The sequence below is a fragment of the Chamaea fasciata genome, unplaced genomic scaffold (genome assembly GCF_029207755.1).
Source record: "Chamaea fasciata isolate MVZ Bird 193981 ecotype frontalis unplaced genomic scaffold, bChaFas1.0.hap1 SCAF_2, whole genome shotgun sequence".
Lineage (NCBI taxonomy): Eukaryota > Metazoa > Chordata > Aves > Passeriformes > Sylviidae > Chamaea > Chamaea fasciata.
Genome location: NW_027094087.1, coordinates 46,524,969 through 46,546,975, shown reverse-complemented (window position 1 = coordinate 46,546,975; position 22,007 = coordinate 46,524,969). Strand labels below are relative to the sequence as shown.

The 22,007-nt window shown below is 45.1% G+C and overlaps 2 protein-coding genes across 5 annotated transcripts; one reads left to right on the top strand and one right to left on the bottom strand.

Annotated features, from left to right (window-relative positions):
- The first annotated feature begins 5,136 nt into the window (after positions 1 to 5,136).
- MTIF3 (mitochondrial translational initiation factor 3) lies at positions 5,137 to 10,557 on the top strand. Of its 3 annotated transcripts, none has more exons than XM_066175925.1 (5): positions 5,168 to 5,243; positions 6,654 to 6,824; positions 7,205 to 7,668; positions 8,922 to 9,067; positions 10,345 to 10,557. In XM_066175925.1, the coding sequence occupies exons 3-5, from the start codon at positions 7,206 to 7,208 to the stop codon at positions 10,555 to 10,557; spliced, it is 822 nt and encodes a 273-aa protein (XP_066032022.1). In that variant the 5' UTR covers positions 5,168 to 5,243; positions 6,654 to 6,824; position 7,205. The 3 variants fall into 3 exon arrangements, with proteins under 3 accessions (XP_066032024.1, XP_066032022.1, XP_066032023.1); XM_066175926.1 differs by having other exon boundaries at positions 6,654 to 6,860; XM_066175927.1 differs by lacking the exon at positions 6,654 to 6,824 and having other exon boundaries at positions 5,137 to 5,243.
- A 10-nt stretch (positions 10,558 to 10,567) lies between these two features.
- Positions 10,568 to 15,338, bottom strand: GTF3A (general transcription factor IIIA). 2 transcript variants are annotated; one of them, XM_066175922.1, is made up of 9 exons: positions 15,197 to 15,338; positions 14,873 to 14,973; positions 14,402 to 14,498; positions 14,128 to 14,216; positions 13,166 to 13,239; positions 11,845 to 11,928; positions 11,223 to 11,452; positions 11,069 to 11,128; positions 10,568 to 10,830 (listed from the first exon to the last, which is right to left on the bottom strand). In XM_066175922.1, exons 1-9 carry the CDS (start codon positions 15,329 to 15,331, stop codon positions 10,672 to 10,674), a joined length of 1,029 nt encoding a protein of 342 aa, XP_066032019.1. In that variant the 5' UTR covers positions 15,332 to 15,338; the 3' UTR covers positions 10,568 to 10,671. The 2 variants fall into 2 exon arrangements, with proteins under 2 accessions (XP_066032019.1, XP_066032020.1); XM_066175923.1 differs by having other exon boundaries at positions 11,069 to 11,125.
- Between the last annotated feature and the right edge of the window lie 6,669 nt (positions 15,339 to 22,007).

Below are 22,007 nucleotides of genomic sequence, written 5' to 3'. Positions count from 1 at the left end.
GGGGCAGATCTCAGAAATCAAACCAAACTTTATCTGTTTCAACTATATTTGTATATTCTGTGCAGGGCATCAGTTAGCAGTGACCATTTACCACTCACTACAACAAAATTTTGGGGTTTGCTTTAATTTTTTGCTGTCTCTTGCAGGAATAAAAATAGAGAAGTTTGTGTAGGAAGCAACTTTCAAAAGCTGTGGATGGAAAAGGAGTAAATGAGCTACTGCAGATCCAGAAATCTGGACCTACTACACACCCAGAATTTCTGTGTCCTTTAAATACATGTTTACTCTGACGTGTTCTCTGCCATATGGCAATGCTCAGCTCAGCACAAGGGAGTTTTTCATCTGAGTTATGTGCGAAAGTCTTTCATAAACACTAACGGGAAAAGGAAAACTAAGGAGTGTAAAGGGAAGGCTACGGCCCCTCTCTGAACAGGGGTCTGCAGAAACACACAGCCACGATTATAGCCAGCAGGAAGGTGGAGGGGGGCCATGCCAGCTGCCAGCAGGACTGAGGAGTGGGGAGGAATAAGAGATTTTCTCCAAGTCTTCCCCAAAGCTTCCCTGATGAAGGAGGGAATTATACAGAAAAAACAGGAAAACAGAGGCGCACAGGGCAAGCAGCTCTCCAGATGCTCAGTACTTTTTTATGCACAAGTGTGCACGAGACTAATCACAGATTTAGTAATAAGGGTGAAAAAACCTGCTGTCCCACCCACTGCTACTGCTCCATGCCAAGGGTCCCAGGCACTGCATAAACCCAAAAATACCACTAATAAATTCCTGATGATTTTGTTTGGCACTTGAAATCTTTTTGACCAGATATTCATAAGCATAGCTCCAGTTTAGGAAGAAGCAAGATATTTCTCAGGTTTGGTTTTCTTTTCCCGAGATTCAAGTGGTGGTTCAAGTGGGCCTTTTTTTGCCCTCTGAAGGCCCCGAGCCAGACACGAGAAAAAAGCGGAGTCTTCAAGGTCTTTTTCTCTTTGGTTTCTCACGTTGTTTATTATCTTCTTATCTTACAATTCTCTCTGTGCCCGGCCGAGATGCTCACAGCTGCTTGCACACAGGACGACTCCCTCCACGATGGGAGGTCGCTGCCTTTTATACAGACAACTACGTGTATACTATTTACAATTATGTGCCAATGCCTAATATCTATACTAAAGGGGTCAACTCTACTCTGACCCAATCACCTTTAACTACTTTGTGCCACCATCACCAGAAGATGGAGGCCAGGGTAGAAGAAGGAAGAACTCAGGGCAACACCCTAAATCCTCCATCTTGTTCCCCATGCACCTACATCCTAAGAATCCTAAAACTACAAAATTATCCACCCTGTGACACACTACACTACTGTCGGTCACATCTTTGTGACTTGTAATTCTTCTCTCAGTGTTAGAAGCTTTTTTCCACGGACTGAAGTCAAAGACAGTGTCTCTCTGGGCTCTGTGCCAGGGTCTACAACCCCCCTGTACAGATTCCAGACCCCCCTGTACAGATCTCAAACCCCCTTGCTCGGGTCCCAGACCTCTCTGCCGAGGTCTGTGGCCTCCCAGGGTGCCCAAAGGAATGCCCTGGACTCCAACAGATATTCACTGTAGACCAAGGTCCAAGACCACTCCTCCACCCAGAGGCAGCAAGTAAGCGCTCCTTGGAGGTGTAAGGCACTTCAGCAGCTCACCTCCTGCTCCCACAAAATGAGTGATGAAGTGTGAATGACAGCAAACCATAGCCTCAGGTCTCCAGGTGAACACACTGTCATCCAGCTAAAGGTATTCTCACTCTCTGCTGGGCATTACAAACTGCTCACTGTACCCATATTGAATAGCTTTGGGGGGAGATTTTAAGTGGGGACTATTCTGGTGCTGGGCTGATGGCTAAACTAGATGATCTTGAAGGTCTTTTCCAACTTGGATGATTCCATGATTCTTTGATTTTGAAACTAACCCCAAAACACAGAAGGACTGGAACCAGTTTCCATCATCCTCAGGAAATATTGACACCAACACCCAGAGACCTGTTGTTAATGTGGAAGAAGTTTCTCAGTAGCATCTTGAGCCCCACAGTAATGCCTAACATTAATAATATCCACACTAGCAGGTCACTGCACTGCTCATGTACGAGGACCAGAAATCTTTCCATCCACCCATTCTTTTCCCTTCTCATATATTTGCATTTAAAATTATCTGGGGAATGAAATGTCTATGGTTTGGCACAAGGTCTAGCAGACAGGCCTTAATATGGCACAAAAAATAATAAAGTGAAAACAACAACTTTGTAAGTAAATGTCAAATTAAAAAAAAAAAGAGGAAAAAGGCAGATGAAGATTTAAAAAGCAAATAAATGACTGAGTGTATTGTCCCAGGTGGGCAGAAGATGATGTGCATCGGGCAAAGTAGAAGAAAGAAAGTTATTATTAACTGCGCTTATTATGATAGTGTCTTTCAAATAATTAAGACTGCAGTCTCGATGTGGCAGGCACACATAAAAACACGGCCTCAGGACAATTACAGTGTAAAAAGACATGAGACAAAGAATAAGGAGGAAGAGTACAATGAAACCCCAGAAAGATCAAGTTAATTGAGGACAAACAGCATTAGAAAGCTGCACTATTTCTTGGCACACTATATTTAATTAGAAAGGCATGAAGTAAAACAAGCATCAGGTTTAAACTTAACAGAATTAAACAATGGGAAGAGAGGAGGAATGCAAGTTGTATGCTCTGAAGTACCTTGCTTTCATGCAGGTAGCTTTATTGCTGCCACTAACACTGCTGAAAATTACGTGTCTTGTGGGGATGATTCTCAGAGTGGCAATAGTCGCTAACTGCAAGAGGGCTGCTGACATGCTCTCTTCTAATGCATATTGCAGAGCCGATGATGAAAAAAATATCTCTTCAGGACTCAGCTCTGCCAAAATTTCCCTTCATGCTTATTCAAATTCCACATTTGATTTCCAGACCATGAAAAGAGCAGTAAAAACCTTTTTGGTCTCGCCTTTTCTTATTGTGGAATATTTCACTCTCCACAACTGGATACTGTAGAATTTCAATAATTTATGTTTCAATAGCATCAAAGTGAGATCCAGTTTTCTTAGGCATTCTACTGATGTAAGTGATGGTAATCCCTGCTCCCAAAGAGCTTACAACTCTAAAGGCATAAAACCTGAGTGAAATTTAAAAAAAAAAAAAAAAAAAGCACAATTGAGCAGGATGGAAAAATTCGGCTCTATTTGCATATAATAGGAGAAGGTACAGTTGTCATTCAGGGTCTTAACACAGCTCACCATCTACTTGGCATTTTTCCAAATTCATTACTGCTGGCAAGGACTTATAATGAGGGTAAGGTGATATGAATGAACTTCAGATTGTGAACTGATTTAGTAAAGTTTTCTGGGTTTGCACACGAATACCACATGATGTCTTCTGTGAAGATAGAGAGCATAAAGCAATGACAGACCTTTTTTTTACATGTGCATATCACAATGACCAAACAAAAAAAGCAAGCACATGAAACGAAACCATTCTAAGACCACAGTTAAGAACAGAAAGCTTTCAAGCAAAACACATAAGGGTCAGGTTTTCATTGCATTTCTTCTTCCAGGACAGAAGATGGGGAGAGGAAAGAAGGGTCACTCAGCTGTGGCCTAAAGCATATAAGCTAAAAAGTTCTGATTGTTTTCAGGCAGAAAGGACAGCAGCTACCCACAGCTTCATTTTATACTAAATTCTAAACACAATCACACTTTCAGTCTGAGTGTTGTTCCCGGATGGCTAAACAGCACCCCTCGACAGACAGAACTCCTGGGCTCCGGAAAGAGGTCCTCAGCAAACTCCCACGCTGTTCGGTGGCTGACCGCCTTGGCGTGTTCGTTACAGCTGGGGACACGACACTTGCACATGAATTTCAGCTTCTCTTTCAAAGGTTTCTGTCTCCAAATTGGACGGAGGAGCTCGCAAAGCCGAGACAGAGCCTCTCCTACCAAAGAAGGTAACAAATCCAAGCATCTGAGACGCTTTCGGAATGAGTCACGCCGCTGCCGAGCCGCACACGCTGCTGACCCCTGCAGCCTCAGCTCTGCCGAGCGCTGCCCGCACCCCGCACACACAGCCCGGCCCGCAGCCCCGCGGTGGGGACACGGACTGGCGTACTGCTGTGGGGACACGGACCGAGCCACTGCTGTGTTACACAGCCTGCTGCAGGGCTGCCTCCGTCTCTGTGCGCACCAGCACAGGAAGGACATGCACCTGCTGGAGCGAGTCCAGAGGAGAGACACAAAGATGCTCTGAGGGCTGGACGCTCTGGCTCTGTCCTTCCCTATAGGGACAGGCTGAGGAGAACTCCGTCTGGAGAAGAGAAGGCTGCAGGGACAACTCGCAGCAGCCTTCCTTCCAGTGCCTAAAGGGGACCTGTAAGAAACATGGGAACGGACTTTCTGGCAGAGTCTGTAGTGACAGGACAAGGAGTTGTGGTTTTAAACTAAAAGAGGGTGGATCAAGACTAGAGGTAAGGAAGACGTTTTCACAGGGAAGGTGGAGAAACACTGTCACAGGTTGCCCAGAGGGGTGGCGGATGCCCCATACCAGGAAACATTCAAGGTCAGGACACACAGAGCTCTGCACAACCTGATCGAGTTGAAGACGTTCCTGTTCTCCTGCTTATTGCAGAGGGATTAGAGTAGATGAGCTTTAAAATTCCTTTCCAACGCAAACCCAAATTCTATGATTCTATGCCTCAACACACACACAAAGCACTCGGCACCCACATAATCCCCGCTCGCAGCACCGAGCTGCCCTGCTGGCATGGTCCCCGGGCACAGTGCGGGCCCTGTCCCAGCTGCGGCCCTCACAGCCGCGGCAGCGCAGCCCAGGCGCACCGGGACCGCACGGAGCCATGCAGGGGAACAGCAGCTCCCGGCAGCCGCGCCCACAGCACCGGGCACGCCACGTGTGTGGGCCTGAGATACCGGAGCACACGGGGACACGGGAACACAGGGACCGCGCACAGGGACACGCCGACCCCACTCGCACCCACCGCGCGCGCTCACGCGGGCGCGCACCGGCGGAGGCGCGCTCGCCCCCACGGGCACGCGCGGGGCGGGAGCAAGAGGCGGAGGCGCGCGAGGAGGAAGAGGAAGAGGAGGAGCAGGACGAAAAGGAAGAGGGAGAGGCGGGGCGTTCCGGCACTTCCCGGCGGCTGGGGCCGGTCCCTCGGCTGCTTTGGCGGGCCTGGTCCGGCAGGCAGGTAAGACAGGATCGCAGGGAGCCGCGGGGGTCACGCACACGGGCACGCCACAGGCAGCCACCTCGGCGACACGCACAGCCGGGAACTCACGTACCTACACGGCCACGGACAGCCCTTTGCCCTGTTTACGGGAGGGACACCCACGGGAAGCAGCCCGTCTCCCGTGACGGCCGCCCAGCGCGGGAGGCGCGGCTGCTCCTGCGGTTCCCAGTATGCCTGAAGCTGCCAGCTCCTTAGAGCTCCCACCCAGCCGAGTCAGCCGGCCTTGCCGACACAAGCATGACCGAAGTGCACAACGCCAAACACACGTGTCTGCCGTGTTACACGAAGAAAAACCCTTCCGTAAAAAGGGTTATTTGCTTTCAGACAGCTAAGTCTATATTTATTAGATTTAATTAGCATCAGGGAATAAAGGAAAATACCACCAACACCATGTGTTTAGCAGAGCAAGGGCAATGTTTCCTTAAAACAAGCTGCTGTTCCATTGCTAAGATAGTTACTTTATTTTATAAATCAGCAGCTTTCAAAGGCAAGCCAGGCTCCTCTGAATGGAAGATAAATTTAATTATATCATTCAGTAATGGAGCAGTGATGCCCAGATTGTGGACCAAGTCTGCAGTGCGTGATCCAGAGCTGGTTTATGAAACCATTAAAAAAAATAAGGACTTGATGGCTTTTGTATGGCTGCTCTGATGATGCACAAGGTACTTTGGTGTTGGCAGTGGGTGTTCAGTCATGGGGCTGTTGTCACAGCCCGACAAAAAGCTGTTTTTACGTGACTGGGCAGAGGCAGAGCCCAGGGCAGTAAGGGACTGTAGCTCTACCAGCTGCTTTTAGGCTGCTGTGGAAATCCTGTTGCTTCTGTGCCCTGTGGCTCGCTTGAATTCTGGATCCAGCTGTAGCACACAGCTGTTATCAGACTGCCCTGTTCATGAACTCATCTGGCTCCTTCTTCAAGCAGTTTGCATGGACATTGTCCCTACTGCTGAGGTATGAAGTCCATCCTGAGGTATCAAGTCTATGAAAAGGGTCCAGAGTGTCCCCTTTTCAGACTAAGTTTATTCACAGGCAAGTCATTTTACATGTTCCTATGCCAACACTGCTTAAAATTATAAATAGCTTTTTATCCTTGCTGATGGTTTACACCTTTTCCACGTGTATGTATGGACATGGATGCAAGCTTACATGATGTCATGTATGTGTGTATATATATGTGTATGCATGCATGCATTTATAGAGCAGAGTCACATTCTTTCCTGGGCAAAAGAGGTCTCACTCTTGCCAACTCCTCTGGTATGACACGTGTTTGGTTTCCTGCATCATCCTTGGCTTTTCCTGTAATTGCTCCCTTTTAAACATAAAATAGGAAAACTGCACAAAATACTCACAGTTTGCTCTTTATTTCCAAAGTTTTTTGCAGCTGTTAGAAAATGGACCATTTCTGAAGTTCTGAACAAAACACAAATAATGGTCAGCTGCACCAAAATTGCCAGGGTGATTTCATGAACCGGGGAAGAACGAGAAAAAAAATCCAATGGAAGAAATGTCTCAATGATGAGTTTCAGTAGTCTTCAAGCATGGGTATATTTTGAAGCATGTTTGAAAGTTTATAGCATCGTGAGTACACTGTCAGGATAGATGCCTGTAACTATTTAAATTTGAAAGTGAGGAGAAAGGAACTAGAAGTATTGGATTCTTTAAAGGAGTTCAGGCTCAGATTTTAAGATACTGAAGGTAACATCAACTCATACATTTTGCTTATTTGTCAGATTTACTCTCTGGGTTAAATCCCTTTGTTATTGTAAAATGACTGTTGATTGCTCATTCTGTATAGTAGCACCATGTATCATTTTAAAAGAGTAGTTACAAACACTAGGGTTTACTGAACTGGAGTCAAGTCTTTCTAATACAATGAGCAGAATCTGACTGATGGGGTAAACTTGTTTTTTCTTCTTCCTCAGAATGACTGCCTTGTGCACAATTAAACATTTATGTCAAGCAACCAGAAATGAGAACAGATACGCAAAAAAGTTCTTTGGTACTCTTCTTACACAGACAGCACAAAAGTGGCTCTTTTCTCCATTCTGGATAGTGGTACCTGACCCTAGGAAACCAGCTGTGTTTGGGCTTACTCAAGCATTTTGTACAGATGAAAAGCTTCACAGACAAGCGAAAAGGAAAGCAGCATTTGGAAGTGTTGGGCGAAGAATTCCCTATCGGATTTTGCACGTAATCAACCAGGATGGGGAGAGCTTAGGAAACATGCACCGAGCAGAGGCACTCAGACTTATGGATGAACAAGGCCTGAAACTGGTTCTGCTTCGTGAAAATGTAGAACCTCCAGTTTACAGACTAATGACTGGGCAGCAGATTCATGAAGAACAGCTTAAACGTGCAGAGAAGAAAAAAGCAAGTCCAAAGCCAGGTATGTGCACTGTAAACACTACAACACTGAGGACTTGGGAAAATGCTGCATTAAAAGTGGTTTCAACAGATTAAATCCTCTTACTTGTATTTGTGTAAATCCAAAGCAATGTCACTGCAGTCCACGCTATTAAGGATTTGCAGTGGTGAAAATAAAATTTTGGATTAGTGCAGTCTTCCACAGAGAAGCCTTCTATTGCCCTCTCAGGATTTGCTATTTTGGCATCTGCTGACTTTTTTAAAAAAAACCCCTTTATTTGAGTGAATATAACTAGGCTCTGGTTCCATGAGACTCACAGAATTTCTGGTTTTTTACTAAAGCATAGAGTGAGAGGCAGTTTTTACAAACTAAGGACCAGATACACCAATATAATTATATAGTTTGTCACCAGTAGTCATGAAACACACTCTTCCCCATTTGCTGCTAGGAAGACTAACCCTGGAGCCCTTTCGTGTACAGAGTAAAAGAAATTTTTCCAATATTTAACACTTTTCAGCTTTGTTTTGTTTGTTTTTTAAGACCGTCTGCTCCAGGAGTTTAATAAACTGAGTTTGGCAAAGAGGTTTTAGAAAAGGCATGTGACCTTGTATCCTCTTATCCTCAGGGTAATGAAGATAGCTGTGCTTTGGGTAGAGTTCTGATTTTAGAGGAGAGCATTATTGTAGTAGTGAGTTATGTTCAAGAAACCGCAAAAATATTATTTATTTAGATGGTGACTACTTTAGAGAAACTTTGAGAAAGAGACTGTAGATTGTTCAAATATATTACAAGGCATAATAACTGGTACTTCCAGTTGAATACTGCACCTGACCATTCAATAAAATGGGCTTGGGATGAAGAGCTAACATCAAATCTTTTACCTTCAGCTGTCCTACGTGCAGAACACAGGAATTTGCACACTAAGTCTTTAATTCCAGATCCAATGCTTACCTGTTTGTTAGACCTACATTGTGGATCATATGAACAAGACTGTAATTAAAAATACCTTAAGCCTTCTGACCCTGCAGAGATTTCCCTGCGTGCCTCAAACATGCACTCAAGTCTCCCGATCATGGCAGTGAGTGTGAGAGTATGAAGTAGCCACCCTCAGGTGAGAGTGTTGCATGCTGAGACAGTGAGATCAGGGTGCTCTGAGAAAGCAGCATGGGAGGAGGGAGTCAAGCAGACAAAGCAGCATAGGCTGATAAATGAGAGCAACAAGTACAGCTTTGTCTAATGTTAAGCCAACACAGTTTCAGTTCTGTTTTGAACAGGGGTGGTTCAGAAGGAGTTAACGTTTTCTTCAGCTATTGCCAAGAATGACTTAGAGACCAAGACTAAACAGATAGCACTGTGGATTGAAAAGAAACACCATGTTAAAGTTACCATCCGGCAAGCAAAAGGCTGCAGTACAGACATGGTAAGTGCACTCCTGAGAGATGGACCAGTCAATGTCATTAAACAGCTGCAGGTATACTGACCTTCTCTATAGGGTACTGGTATCTCAGTGAAGATCTAGGTCTGTGCAGGTAATGGTTGCCTGCTTTAAGCTGCTTCTGTTCAAACACCGGTGTAGAAAAGTAGTCCCAGACAGACAGTTCAAACACCATACTTCCTTAAGAATCCAGCTGCAGTACTGGCTTGGGCAGCAGTCTAAGTAGGTCCTACTCCTATGCAGCACCACCTTCATTAATGGGGCCAGTGAAATTTTCTTATCTATGGCTTTAGCCAGCTCGCCCACTGAAAACTTTTAGCAGTGTGGTTTAAAACAAATTGTCTGTATTTTAGCTGGATTATTTCACCAGCAGTTCTTCTGGAGCTGCATTTATGCAACTTTGGCTAAGGTTAGTTGTCCATTCCTACACAAAAAACTTTTGGAATGGTGTTCCAAGACTAACAAAGTGAACATCTCTAAAAATATTAAGAAGCTGATGGCAACTTCCCGGTATAATTGCAGGGCCTTGAGACTTCACTGTCATTCACAAAAATGAATTTTTTATAAATATTCTATGTAAGACACTTTTTTTTTGTTTCTCCTCGTAATGTCTGTAGTGAATTAGGTGATCTTGATGATTGGCTCAGCTAAATTGCTGGGGAAAATTGTAATAGCACTTCATCCAAAAAACCAAAACCTTTTGTAGCAAGTTAAATTCACAGGGAAGAGGTAACAGGAAGAACTGACAATGGGAGGGAACTGAACATTTCATGACATAGTCCTGATTTACACTGTCCATAAATTTAAAGGCTTAATGAAGTTAGGAACTCGGTGTGTTACCTGAATGCACTGTTACCACTCAGTTCAATACTACCAGGTCCTGTTAACCTTAGGACAATATTACCCCTTAAAAAAAAAAAGCCTCATATAATAATATATCTGAATCTAGAGGAAGAGGAGGGTGGAGAGGAGTCAGATGCAGCCCACTCTCAGACACCCTTGAAGAGCAAAACACCATGAGTCAGCAGTCCAACCTAAATGTCAGGAAATGGCTGAGTCCCTCTCTAGTGACTTGGCTAAACCTGCGTATGAGTAAAGAACAGTTAGGAAATGCAAGCTGAAGTGCTCAAACTAGGACTAGCAACTAGCTTGTTTCAGCTAAGAGCTAAACTAAGCAGATGATGTTATTACAGAGCAGCTTGAAATATTTTTCTACCTGTATCTGTGCGTTCATTTAGTTCCATTTTTCCCCTCCTTTTTAGTTCACACTTTTTGATCACATTTTGGAGACTGTGTCTGAGAAAGCCACTTACCTTTCCAAGCCAAAAGTTGCTAGAGAAGGAGTGAGTACCTGTGTTTTGAGGCACATGTCTGACAAAGAGCTGAAAGAACACCAGAAGATGGAAATGAAGAAAAACAATACAGTAAAGAAAGATGAAAATGAAGACCTAAAGTCAAATGAGTTGCATCAGTGACTTTCTGAAGCGATGTAAACAATACATATTTATTTAAAAAATAAAAAAAATTAACTTTAGATAAAGTTATTGTTGAGCTTTGCATTGGAAGAACACTGTCTTGGTTAACCTTTGCTACAGAGTCCGAATTTCAATGGCTGGTATTCCATTTTCCACAAGCTTATCCACTGTCTTGCTTTCCATCACAACCTCATCCTTTCCTGGCTGCTTTTTAGGAGGAATGTAGCCACTGAGACGAGATGCTAAGCTCCTCTTGGGACGAGAACGCTTTGCCTGGTAGAAATAGATAAAGAATTAGTAAACATCTGTGGAGCAGGGTACTGTTGTGGTGGGGAAAAAAGAAATCAATGTACAGGCCAGGACTGCATTAGCTAAAGGAGCTTCATAAATTAAGAATCTCACAAATTACCTAGATATTTAATCTGTTTTCCTGCTTTCACATTCTGAAACAGGTTTACCCTCTGCAGTGACATGGTAGGGATGAGAGAATTTTTCCAGGAGTGTAACTTACTTTCAAGTTCAGCTTTCTCTTTTCAGGATCATGTACAACTGCATGCCTTGCTAGGCTCTGCTACAGTTAAAAAGAGCAGGGGGGAAGAAAAAAGATTTAAGTTTCTAATTTCAGACAATGGGATTCAGATAAAAACAGTTAAAGAAATACATACTTTCATTGCAAACACTTTTCCACAGCCTGGATAATCACAAGAGAATGGTTTTTTCTCCTCATGAAAAGAGAGGATATGGCTTTGAAGGTTAAATAAAGTTGTGTAAGTTCTTCCACATCCTTCTCTGGGGCAGCGGCAGACTTCCCTCTCCACAGCATGTGTCTTTTGATGCTGCTTGAGGTAATCCTTCCGTTTAAAAGTTTTGTTACATTCACTGCAGACTATTGGCTCTAAGTGGGAGAAAGAAAGGCAGAGTATAAATTAATAATTTCTTACAGAAGCTCAGAATCAAAGCCTAATGGTCTATTAGAACAATGCTAAAATCAACGTGAAATGCAAGAAACTTAAGAGACTTCAGAAGGATCATGCATAATGAATTATCCAGCTCTGAAATCCTACAAAAAACATTTTTTTGTTAACTGACTCACAAAGTTAAGTTAGTATATTGAGCAGCATTTTCATCAAAGGTCTAGCTGGAGTGACAGCCACTTTACCAATAAAGTTAGTAGACAAGTTTGGTGACACTGACAAGTAGATGAAATGAATACAGCAAGGACTCCTCTTCAGATTAGTAGCTGGTTTCCTATTTGTATCGTAAGTTTAAAAAGCATTTGGAATTTACCTGTATGACTGACTTTATTATGTTTCAGAAGCTCTGTCCAAGTTTTTCCGATATATGAGCAGTTTTCCTTCTTGCATGCATAGCCTGTTAGACAAGACAGATGTTTATAATAACAAAGGGTCGAGCAAACAGTCCAGTTTTACAAGGGGGAACTCCACTTCTAGCATTTGAAAATTAAAAGCCAGTTATTCCTTGTCTCCTCCCACAGTGCACAGGAACAGGATAAGAGAAAATGAACAATCAACACAAATTAGAACAAGAAAAAACTGTAACAGTTTGAGATAAGAAACCTTGTATATCACTGACACCAGTTGTCCAGAGAGATTGTGGAAGCCCTAGCCCTGGAAACATTCAGTACCACTGGACGCAGTCCTCAACAACCTGGTCTAACTGGCCTAGCCTTGAGCAGGGAGCTGGACCAGATGACCTCCAGAAAGCCTTTCTGACCTAAATGGTTTTGTGAAACTCTCTCTCCTTGCTTCAGTAAAGCTACTTCCAGCCATACACTTTCTCTCAAATAGACAAAAATAACTAGTAATATGTATTACTTCTATATAAATATTTGTCCTGCATATTAAAAAGAAATACTGACCACAGAGTAATATTCCAGAGTCTAAAGAGGTTCTACCATTCTATCAAGCAGGTAGGAACGACAGAAAGTCAACACTATTTAAATCCCAGGACTGGAATGCTCAAAAACTTATGAACAAGTCCTTGTCTTAAAAAAGGGGAATCACAGTACAAATCACAGCCTTCTGGGTACTCTTCCTAGTCTGTTGGGTTTGTTTAGTTTGGTTATGGTTTTTTCCAATCACTGACAGCTGGTTATCTGTCAGTGAAAGAAGAGATAGGAGGGCAGCACGATTAGCTCAAACACACATGGCCACATCACGATGATTTCACTTAAAAGCCTCTCACATAGGTTCATTAATAACTAAAAATACACATCATGCTGCCAAGGCTCCACTGGAAATTTGTGGCAGAATTGGCAACTAATCCTAAGCTCTGGACATCTAGGCTAATGCCTTCATCATTAGCCCATCTTCAAAAGATGGATTATTTGCAAGGAAGAGCCTGAGGAGAAGAAATAACTGAAGGAATCCTGAGCTCTGCTCAGACTGCCAAAAATACACCATAACTGAACACTGCAATGCCCCAGAGTTGTATCCAACTCTACTATTTAAAACGGGTGTTCTTGTCTTCTCTGGATCATTAGGCCCGGAGCATTTTCAGATCTGTCGTGAATCTGTGCATCTTCTGCACTGGAAGCAGTCCTTTTTCCTTTGCTGAAACATAACTTGAAAAGAAAAAACAGTCTTACCTTCATGTATCTTCTCATGCCTCTTTAGTCGAGTTGGAGTAGAGAAACACTTTCCACATCCTTCTTTATTACATCTAGGTACAAAATAGCAGTGGTTTCATTTCTTTCGTATCTACCTATTTTTTGTTACATCAAGAACAATTAAAATGAACAAAATAATCCAAGTTTCCCTTTGCCTACAGATCTGTGTGTGTGCCCCCACCTTGTAAAAGTAAATTCCGTAATAGTTTTTTAATAGATTTGGATAACTTTGAGAGTTAGAACCATAGTATGATTTCCAAATACACAGCAAGCTGAGCTTTAGCTGAAGAGTCAAGCCTTGTATCATCCCTACCCAGCAGGCTCTTCAAACATAAAAGAAGGACAGAGAGTGGAAGGTTTAAGTGACTTGTACAGAACCAACAGAGCACAGACATTTTTCTCTGTCATCCAACCACAGTAGTGCATTTCACTTAAGTGGAATGAACACACATGTTAAGTGTCACCCACCTGTAAGAAACACAAGACTGAACTTTGCTTTTAGCAGACCTATAGTGATGTGTTACCCAAATGGAGTTGCAATGCACAGCTTCCAAGATTAGCGTTCAAGTCTCTCCCCTTTTCCTAGGTACTGCTCACATCAATGTCAGCCAAGTTACTGCTTCTTGCTGGGAAATAAAGGTAGCTGCATTTTTCATTACTGTGCAAGCTCTAATGCTTGTATTTCAAACTATGAACTAAAAACTGGGGGGTGGGAGGGTGATGTGTTATTTTTTTATAGAACTGGAATGCTGAAGTTACAGAGCACCAAGATTGTTGCTCAAAACAGATCACTGAGCAAAGGATTAGAGAATATACTTGTAGACCTGACTACAAACTGATTTTTTTTTACTGCCACATCAATAAAAAGGCTGAGAAAATGCACCTGTTTTCATTTACAGTGTTTAAGTCTTAAAAGTTCAGTATTAAAATTATCCACATACTTGAAGGGAGGTTCATTGGTGTGGTGACACTGATGAACTTTAAGTTGTTGATGCTTCTTGAAAGACTTGTTACAGCCTTCAAAGTCACACTATTGAGGAAATTAAGTTATCATTAGAGGCCAAATAATGACAATTCAGTTCATGTGTTTGCTGAAATCCCAGTCATGGCATTTTAATTTATACAAGTACCACATAATAACAAGTTGAAGTATTTCACCAGATACACAAGGAGCTTGTTTAGTCTCCACTGTACAGTACAAAGGTAATTACTCACCACATATTGCTTTGGCTGATTTTGATGCTTGCGCTCAAAGTGCTTCTTCATGTTTGATTTTGTTCCAAATTTCTCATTGCACCCATCAGCTGTGCACCTGCAAATGAACTGCATTTTTTATTACTGCTGTCAGTGACTTGTTCCCCAGGCAGATACAGAAATCACTGTACAAGAACAACACACAGAAGAACTAGTGAAACTCACAACTCAAGTGCAGAAGTTTGCTTTGATGACACTAAAAGCCAGAGGCTAAGCTAGGCTTTTACTTAAATATTCTTACGGGAGATTTGCCCATTCCTTTAAACATATTAAAGTTAACAGATCACTGCCAGAACAGGGGGTTTGACCCCACCCTGTGTGCACACTGTTATGACAGTGCCCATGACAGCAAAGGCATGCACGCCCTGTCTCAACTTTCTTTCCTTAAGAACAACCTCACTTCAGCTTAAGAAGTAAAAACTTGGGCCTTACTCGAACGGCTTTTCCCCGGTGTGCGTGAGGAGGTGTCGGGCGCGGTGGAATTCCCTCGTGAACCCTTTGCCGCAGCCTTCATAATCGCAAACATACGGCCTCTGAAAGAGAGGAGCTGTTCCAGGGGCAAACCCACCCTCTCGGGGGCCGGGCCGCCCCGGGCAGGCCGCCGTCAGCGGGACGCCCCGGCCACAACCCGCACCCCCGGCCGTGTTCCGGCAGGCCCGAGGAGGTGGAGCTGCCTGCCCGGGCCCCCGCGGGCCCCCAGCGCGGCGCCCGCGCCTCGGTCACACAGAGCCCTCCCTCCCCGGCGGCACGGCTCACCTCGCCCGTGTGTCGGCAGAGGTGGGCGGACAGCCGCCAGGCCTTGTTGAAGGTGGCGTCGCAGCCGGGGAAGGAGCAGATGTACGGGCGGACGTTCAGAACGCTCCCGCCGCCGTCCCCCTGCGCGCCCGCCATGTCGGAGAGCACGTGACCGAGCGCGCGGGTGGGGCGGGGCGGGGCGGGGCGGCGCGTGCTCGGTGCAGCGGGCGCGCGCGCGCGGGGCCGCGTGCCGGGGCTCGGGCCCTGAGGGGCTCTGCGGGGGGCGCGCGGCGCGGGGCCGCCTCCCGAGCGACACGCGCGGAGCCCTTCCTGTCGCTGCTCCAGTGCGGGGAGCCGCACACAGAATATCCTGGGTTGAAGGGACCCACAGGCATCGTCGAGTCCTGCTCCTGGCTCTGCACAGGACCATCCCCAAGAGTAACACCATGGGCCTGAGAGTGCTGTCCAAACGCCTCTTGAACGCTGTCAGGCTGGTGCTGCAATACCTGACAGGGAGCCTGTTCCAGTGCCCAACTACCCAACCAACCTTTCCCTAATATTCAACCTAAACCTCCCCTGACCCAGCTTCTGGCCATTCCCTCGGTTCCTGTCCCTGGCACGACAGAGATCAGTGCCCGCCCCTTCTCTTCTCCTCATGAGGAAGCTGTGGCTGCGATGGGCTCTCCCTGCAGTGTCCTCCAGGCTGAACAGACCAATGGTTGAACAGCAGCTCCTCATGCGGCTCACCCTCCACACCCTTCACTATCCTTGTTGCCCTCCTTTGGATGCTCTCTAATGTCTTTCTTATATTGTGGCACCCAAAACTGTCCCCAGCACTGGAGGTGAGGCCGCCTCAGTGCAGAGCTGAGCGGCGCAATCCCCTCCCTTGCCTGGCTGGTGATGCTGTGCCTGATGCCCCCCAGGACATGGGTGGCCCTCCTGGCTGCCAGGGCACTGCTGCCTCATATTCAACTTGCCATCGACCAGGACCCCCAGGTCCTGTTCCATGGTACTGCTTTCCAGCATCTCATTCCCCAGACTGTATGAACGCCGAGGGTTGCCCTGTCCCAGGCACAGAATCCAGCACATAGCAGAGGAGATCTGGTCATGGAGAGATCCAAACATCTAATTCTGTGTCCCTTACCACACATAACAACCCTCCTGAGGTTTTAAGGACATAGGGACTCTGCTGTCTCCCTGAGAAGGATTTCATGGCTTTTGGAGGTATCAGGTCGTGTCCTGGGGCAAAGGCTCTCTGAGCAGGTTTGGTTTGGCTCCCTGCCTTGCCTGAGGATGAGTCTGCATAATGCTGGTCAGCTTCTGGTCCAGACCAGGGGAATCTCATGGGCTCTGATATCAGCCTCTGCTGGATGCTGCTTAGGACCTGCCCCAAAATTCAAGTGTTTTCAGCCTGGGTTGTTTGGCATCCTATGGCAGATGGCCTGTCACCGTGGCCTGTGGTCCTGATGTCTCCCCAGGCCACCCGAGGGCACAGCTAGAGGAAGGGGACACGAGGCTAAGTTGAGGGTCTGTGATACCTTGCCCAGCACCTTCCTGGTACTGACTTGGAGCTGAGGGAGCTGGGAGTGTTTAGTCTGGGGAAAAGAAGGCTCAGGGTGGACCTTATTGCTCTCTACAACTGCCTGAAAGAAGGTAGGAGCCACGTAGGGGTAGGTCTTTCTCTTCTCCCAGGTGTCAAGTGACCAGACCAGAGAAAATGGCCTCAAGCTGTGCATGGGAGGTTAGATTGTATACTAGGAAAAAAATCTTCAGGGAAGGCATTGGAACATGAGTCACCATCCCTCAAAGTATTTAAAAGATGTGCAGATCTTGCACTTGGGGACATGGTTTAGAGGTGGACTTGGCAGTGCTGGATTACTGGTTGGACTTGATGATCTTAAAGGTCTTTTCCAACCTAAATGATTCTATGAGCACATCCTCTGCTCTGTTTTGCTCTATTTGAGTTGTCACACGAGCTTTATTTTAGGTGACATCCTCCATCTGCTGCAATTCTCCCCACAGAGTGAGTGTGAGGAGCAGGGTAAAAAAGCTAGAATATGATTGTGACAAGGGAACCATCCTGTGGAGAAAAAATTCCCAATCCTTCTTCCTCGTTTGTGTCCTCAGGGCTATAAAGCCTGAGCAGATGGCGATGCTTGGAGCAAGCTGGAGAACTGAGGGAAGAAAGAGAGGGGAATAAGGGTCAGGAATTCAGTGTATGAGGACTGGAGGAGGGAAGGGACGCATGAAGTGAGGTGGCAGGAGTGCCAAAGGATGGGGAACCTAATTGCGGGGGGGGGAAGATGCTGGGCAGAGCAAGGAGTTCATGGAGTTCATGCCGGCCAGGAGCAGATCCCCATGGCTCCGGGGGATATCTCTTATCTCACTCATCTGTAGCAGAATTAAGGGGAAGGCTGAGTCAGTCAAACCATCACAAAGCAATGGCAAGAAATCAGCTTCTTTTCAGCAGGGTAGTCAGTCTGAAAAAATCTCATCTTCAAGCAAATACTAACCAAATACATAAAAGAAAATGTTGCGTGGTTTTGGTTGTTTGGGTTTTTTTTTTTTTTTTTGATCTGGGAATTGCAATAAAAAACAAACCAGAAAGTTAAAAAAGAGGTTATAAATGTTCCTTTTCTGAGAACATTTATTTTCCTTTCCTGTGGAAACATCATATTGCCTCAGGCTGCTGAAAAACAGCGGAAGAAATAGCATGCAAGGCAGAAAACTTTGGAAATATTGCTACTAGCTATACAGAGAACAAATATTCTTCACGCTGGGTTTTGCACTATGCAATGCCAGTTTGAGGTTTCATTAGAGTCCTCTGGGAATTTTAATCCAGTTTTGGAAATATATAAATAGTGAGTAACTCAAGGCCAGGGGGATTCTCGTTGTGTTGTATTTTTGATGTCTTCTGACTTGACTATGAGAGGGAGGATTTTGAAGAGTCCTCTAGGAGAGCTAGAAAGAGAGTGGGTTGCCTTTTGGATTTGATGTTATAATTTTCCACTGTAGGAGGTGAAAGGTAAACCTGCTAAGAGGTAGACATTTGCAATGGAGAAAAAATAAATCTGAAGATAAACATTTCCAGAGCGAGGTTCAGACTGCAGCTGATAAATTTTGATAATCAAGAAAAAAACAACACAGAACTCCTTCACACACACGTAAAACCCCCACAGAGTAAATCCCTCAGACTGTGATTGAAACTATTTTTTTAAGCTACCAGGATCTACTCAGAACTGAGAATCAATCAGGGAAAGACTTCACATGGTGCTGTGAATACTCACATCCCTCTGAAGAACTGCTGAGTGAATGGGCCACATATCATTTTCTACCAAAGGCTGTTTCATTTTCCCATCCCACCATTCTGCTCTAAGTAGTGACATTTACATCATCTCCAAGGTAAGTTGCTTCTCTTTGTGCAGCACAGTTGAAGTCAAAAGATCTTATGTTTATGAGCATTACATGGAAGTTATTTAAATGTCTATTAAAATGAAGATAAATATGTTTAAATGTGCTTCCAGAGTAGCTCTTTGATTGCAGAAAGTATTCCCCTGCATGAGAAACTTTGGAAACTAAAAAATTACTTTTTTCTCTAGACTTGGTGCAAGCTGAATATTGTTTGCTTGAGGCACCATATCTGGAGGTCTCTTGCAATGGTCCAGTGGCGGTGGGATGCAGAGACTGTGACACCAACTACTAGTTATGTGTTCTGAGCTTGTCCCAACAAGTTTTGTGACCCTGGTTGCATTGGTGGTTCAACAATCCTGCAAGAAGATCAGACACATGTCTAAAAAATGAAGACACATGTCTAAAAAATGAAAGGCCTTTCTACTTTCCAGAGAGTAAGGGGGAAAATTGTGAAGTTGGCAAGAGTTGTCAGGAAACTTCCTGCAGTTTTTGGCAAAGTCCCTCAGCTATGAACAGTGAACTGTCACATGTAAGGTAGGACAGAAGTGAAACACAGCAAAGAAGTACTTTTAGCTTTTTTTATAGAGGTGAATCTACAAATGTGGATGAAAAGTGCAGGGGTTGGGAGAAGGTTCCTGGTGGTGGTTACACTAAGAAGGAACAGCCCAGGCACACTGGAAGTACTTTCTGTGTCTACTGTATTACTGCTCTAATCTTTTGTGCCAGTTTCCTCTGCCCCAGTCTGCATGCAAAGTTGTATGGACCCCAACTCTCTTTTCCTCCTCACAACAATCACTTCATTCTTTCCTTCATCAAGTGTGGGCTCACTCTCCCTTTTTTCCTAAATCACAAGCCTGCTGGACAGCTAAGGGAGTGTAGGATGAAGTACATGTGAATTATGCAACCTGGATGCCAGAGGTGAACTGCAGTCAGGATAATGTTTTCTTCATCTCTCTGTTTACTGAATTATAGCTGGCTTGTAATGGTGCCAGTGTCCTCAGGAGCCCTTTCTAGGGATTTCTGGGAACCACAAAAACATGTTAGGAAGAGGATGGAGTTAATCAGTTGGGCTTTCCTGCTGCTATATTCAGCCCAGCAAGCCGCCTCTGACAGATGTTTCTGCTTTTAGGCCACAAGGAACGTTATTGACTGGCTTTCCCTGTGTTCAAGAAGCATGTAAAGCTATCAAAGACTTGTTTTCCATAAGAGCATTTTCTTGTCAGGTGATGTTTTTCTATCTCAGGCACAGTGGATTTTAATGAATTTCTCAATAGGCTGATTCTCTGAAGAGAAGAAACAGAGGAAATTTGCATTAGTTGAATTTTTCCTTCTGTCCGTGGGAAGCTTGGGATGTAAGCGATGGCGAAGTTGCACAGCAGAGCTGTGGGGAGCAACACAGAGCCCTCTGCTGCCCATCAGCTCTCCCATCGACTATCCTGACCCACTTAGTCTGAATAAAATTTTCTGTATGTCATATAAAGCAAATTAGAGCCAAGTTGCAGGTGTTCCTTACACAGTTTGGGGCCAGTCAGTTCATATTGCTACCTGGGTCCTGGATCTCTTTCTTGCATGAAAAGAAGGGAAAAACCTGACTCTGTAATCTGCTTCCCCATGAGGTCTTTCTGAGTGGGATGGGGTAAAGGAAGACTTGGGCACAACCCCAGCTTGGGCTGTGGGATAATGGAGGGTCACTCTTCTGGAAAACATCTCTTTTCACCCCATTCTGCATTCACCCTGGAGGATTTGCTTACCCATCCATTCAGCTCACCCAGCCATTGGACAGGATCAGACAAGACCAGGTTAAAACAAAATGGCCCCAGTTTTTCTTTTCACCATGGTAGTCGCCTGAAGTGGGTAGAGGTACTCCTCAGTTTCCCAGCTCAACTCTGGGAAGGAGCTGCCTGCTGGAAGGACAGTGTGCCAAGCAGTAGGACAGAAGGCAATGGGCAGAAACTGATGCACAGGAAGTTCAGATGAACATCAGGAAGAACTTCTTTACTGTGCAGTGATTGCACACTGGAAGAGAATGCCCAGAGAGGTTGTGGAGCCTCCTTCTGTGGAGCTATTCAAGAAGGGTCTGGACGCAATCCTGTGCCATTGCTCTGGGATGGCCCTGCCTGAGCAGAGAGTTTGGTCCAGATGACCCCCTGTGGTCCCCTCCAGCCTGACCCATTCTGTGATTCTGTGATTGATGGGGTTATACTGACTCACAGCACAGGCAGTGTTCAGAAGGTACATAAGACCCAGCATTATGTCTGCTCTGCAAATGGTGCCTTTCCTAATAATCCACAACTATTTGTGCTTGCAGCACTGGCCTCTTGAGGCATCGCATGACATGGGTCAGTAAGGGCTGCAGTTATCCATCTAACCAAAACTGCAGGTGCAAAATTATGCCTGCAGCTATCTGAGGCCATAAAACAAGGCATCCTCTGAAGCTGCCACTCAGTAGCTGAGTGAGCCTTCCTCTCCCAGTCAAGCCCCGTGGGATGCTTCTCTGGCACATGGTCTGTTCATTCCGACACAGGAGAAACACAGTCTTACCCCTCCTTTCCTGGCTGCAGTGGCTAGGAGGGTTGGTTGTTTTAGTGGACCATAACTATTGTTATAATTGCTGCTTCATCAGACAGAATTATTAGTCTGTCAGTAATGTGTTAGACAGCAACACTTGTCTCAAATGCCTCTTAATTATCTAAATAAGCCAAATTTGCTTCCTTTCCCACTGTGGTCACTCGTGTCTTGTGTCATTTGTGCAGCTGAAACTGTGATCCTTCAAATACCCCTGTAAACAGTTGTTATTACAAGGGTTGTGTCCTCAAAGCACAGAGGCTGCTGATATGAGGAAGAGATGCTGGACTAGTTCCTCAGGGCCTGATCCAAATCCTTTCGAAATCGGTAAAAAAACGCTCCTAGTCTTTCATGGTAACTTTTTCCAGGCAGGAATTTTGCTTCAAACATCACTTGAATACACTTGAGAGATCTGGCAGCTGATAAAATACTCAGCCTTGAGCTAATACAGCCAGTGAAAGCCCTGAATATGCTGGGGTTTTTTTTCAACATAGTAGTATTTTTCCTGGGGAAAGCAACAATCTGATCTGCTTGCTTGTCCAGAGTCAGACCTGCAGTAGCTTTTCAGTTCCTTTAAGACATCCAACACATGAAAATGTGGCTGTCACTGTAAGGGTTTGGGGCAGCAGATGTTCACAGGGCTTTAGTGCACGTCTTCTGCCTACTGCACAGTCGGAGTTCAGTGTCCCCTCATTGAAATGCCAACACTCTGCTCCAACAGGCAGAGCTGCCTGCCTGCTCCACCTCACAGAAGCCCAAATCGCAGAAGTGTCGTGGGTCAAAAACTGGGATGGCTTCCATGCAACATTCTGCCTCCACTGCCTACATCACCCCAGACCTTCCTCCAGGCTGCTGT

What these genes read in the sequence shown, in the direction of transcription:
- MTIF3 (XM_066175927.1), top strand. Translation starts at nt 7,206, where the DNA reads ATGACTGCCTTGTGCACAATTAAACATTTATGTCAAGCAACCAGAAAT. An exon ending in AAAAGCAAGTCCAAAGCCAG is followed by an intron (nt 7,669 to 8,921) that starts GTATGTGCACTG and finishes TGTTTTGAACAG; the next exon opens with GGGTGGTTCAGAAGGAGTTA. An exon ending in AAGGCTGCAGTACAGACATG is followed by an intron (nt 9,068 to 10,344) that starts GTAAGTGCACTC and finishes CCTCCTTTTTAG; the next exon opens with TTCACACTTTTTGATCACAT.
- GTF3A (XM_066175922.1), bottom strand. Translation starts at nt 15,331, where the DNA reads ATGGCGGGCGCGCAGGGGGACGGCGGCGGGAGCGTTCTGAACGTCCGC. An exon ending in ACCGGGGAAAAGCCGTTCGA is followed by an intron (nt 14,499 to 14,872) that starts GTAAGGCCCAAG and finishes GTTCATTTGCAG; the next exon opens with GTGCACAGCTGATGGGTGCA. An exon ending in ACCAATGAACCTCCCTTCAA is followed by an intron (nt 13,240 to 14,127) that starts GTATGTGGATAA and finishes TTTTGTACCTAG; the next exon opens with ATGTAATAAAGAAGGATGTG.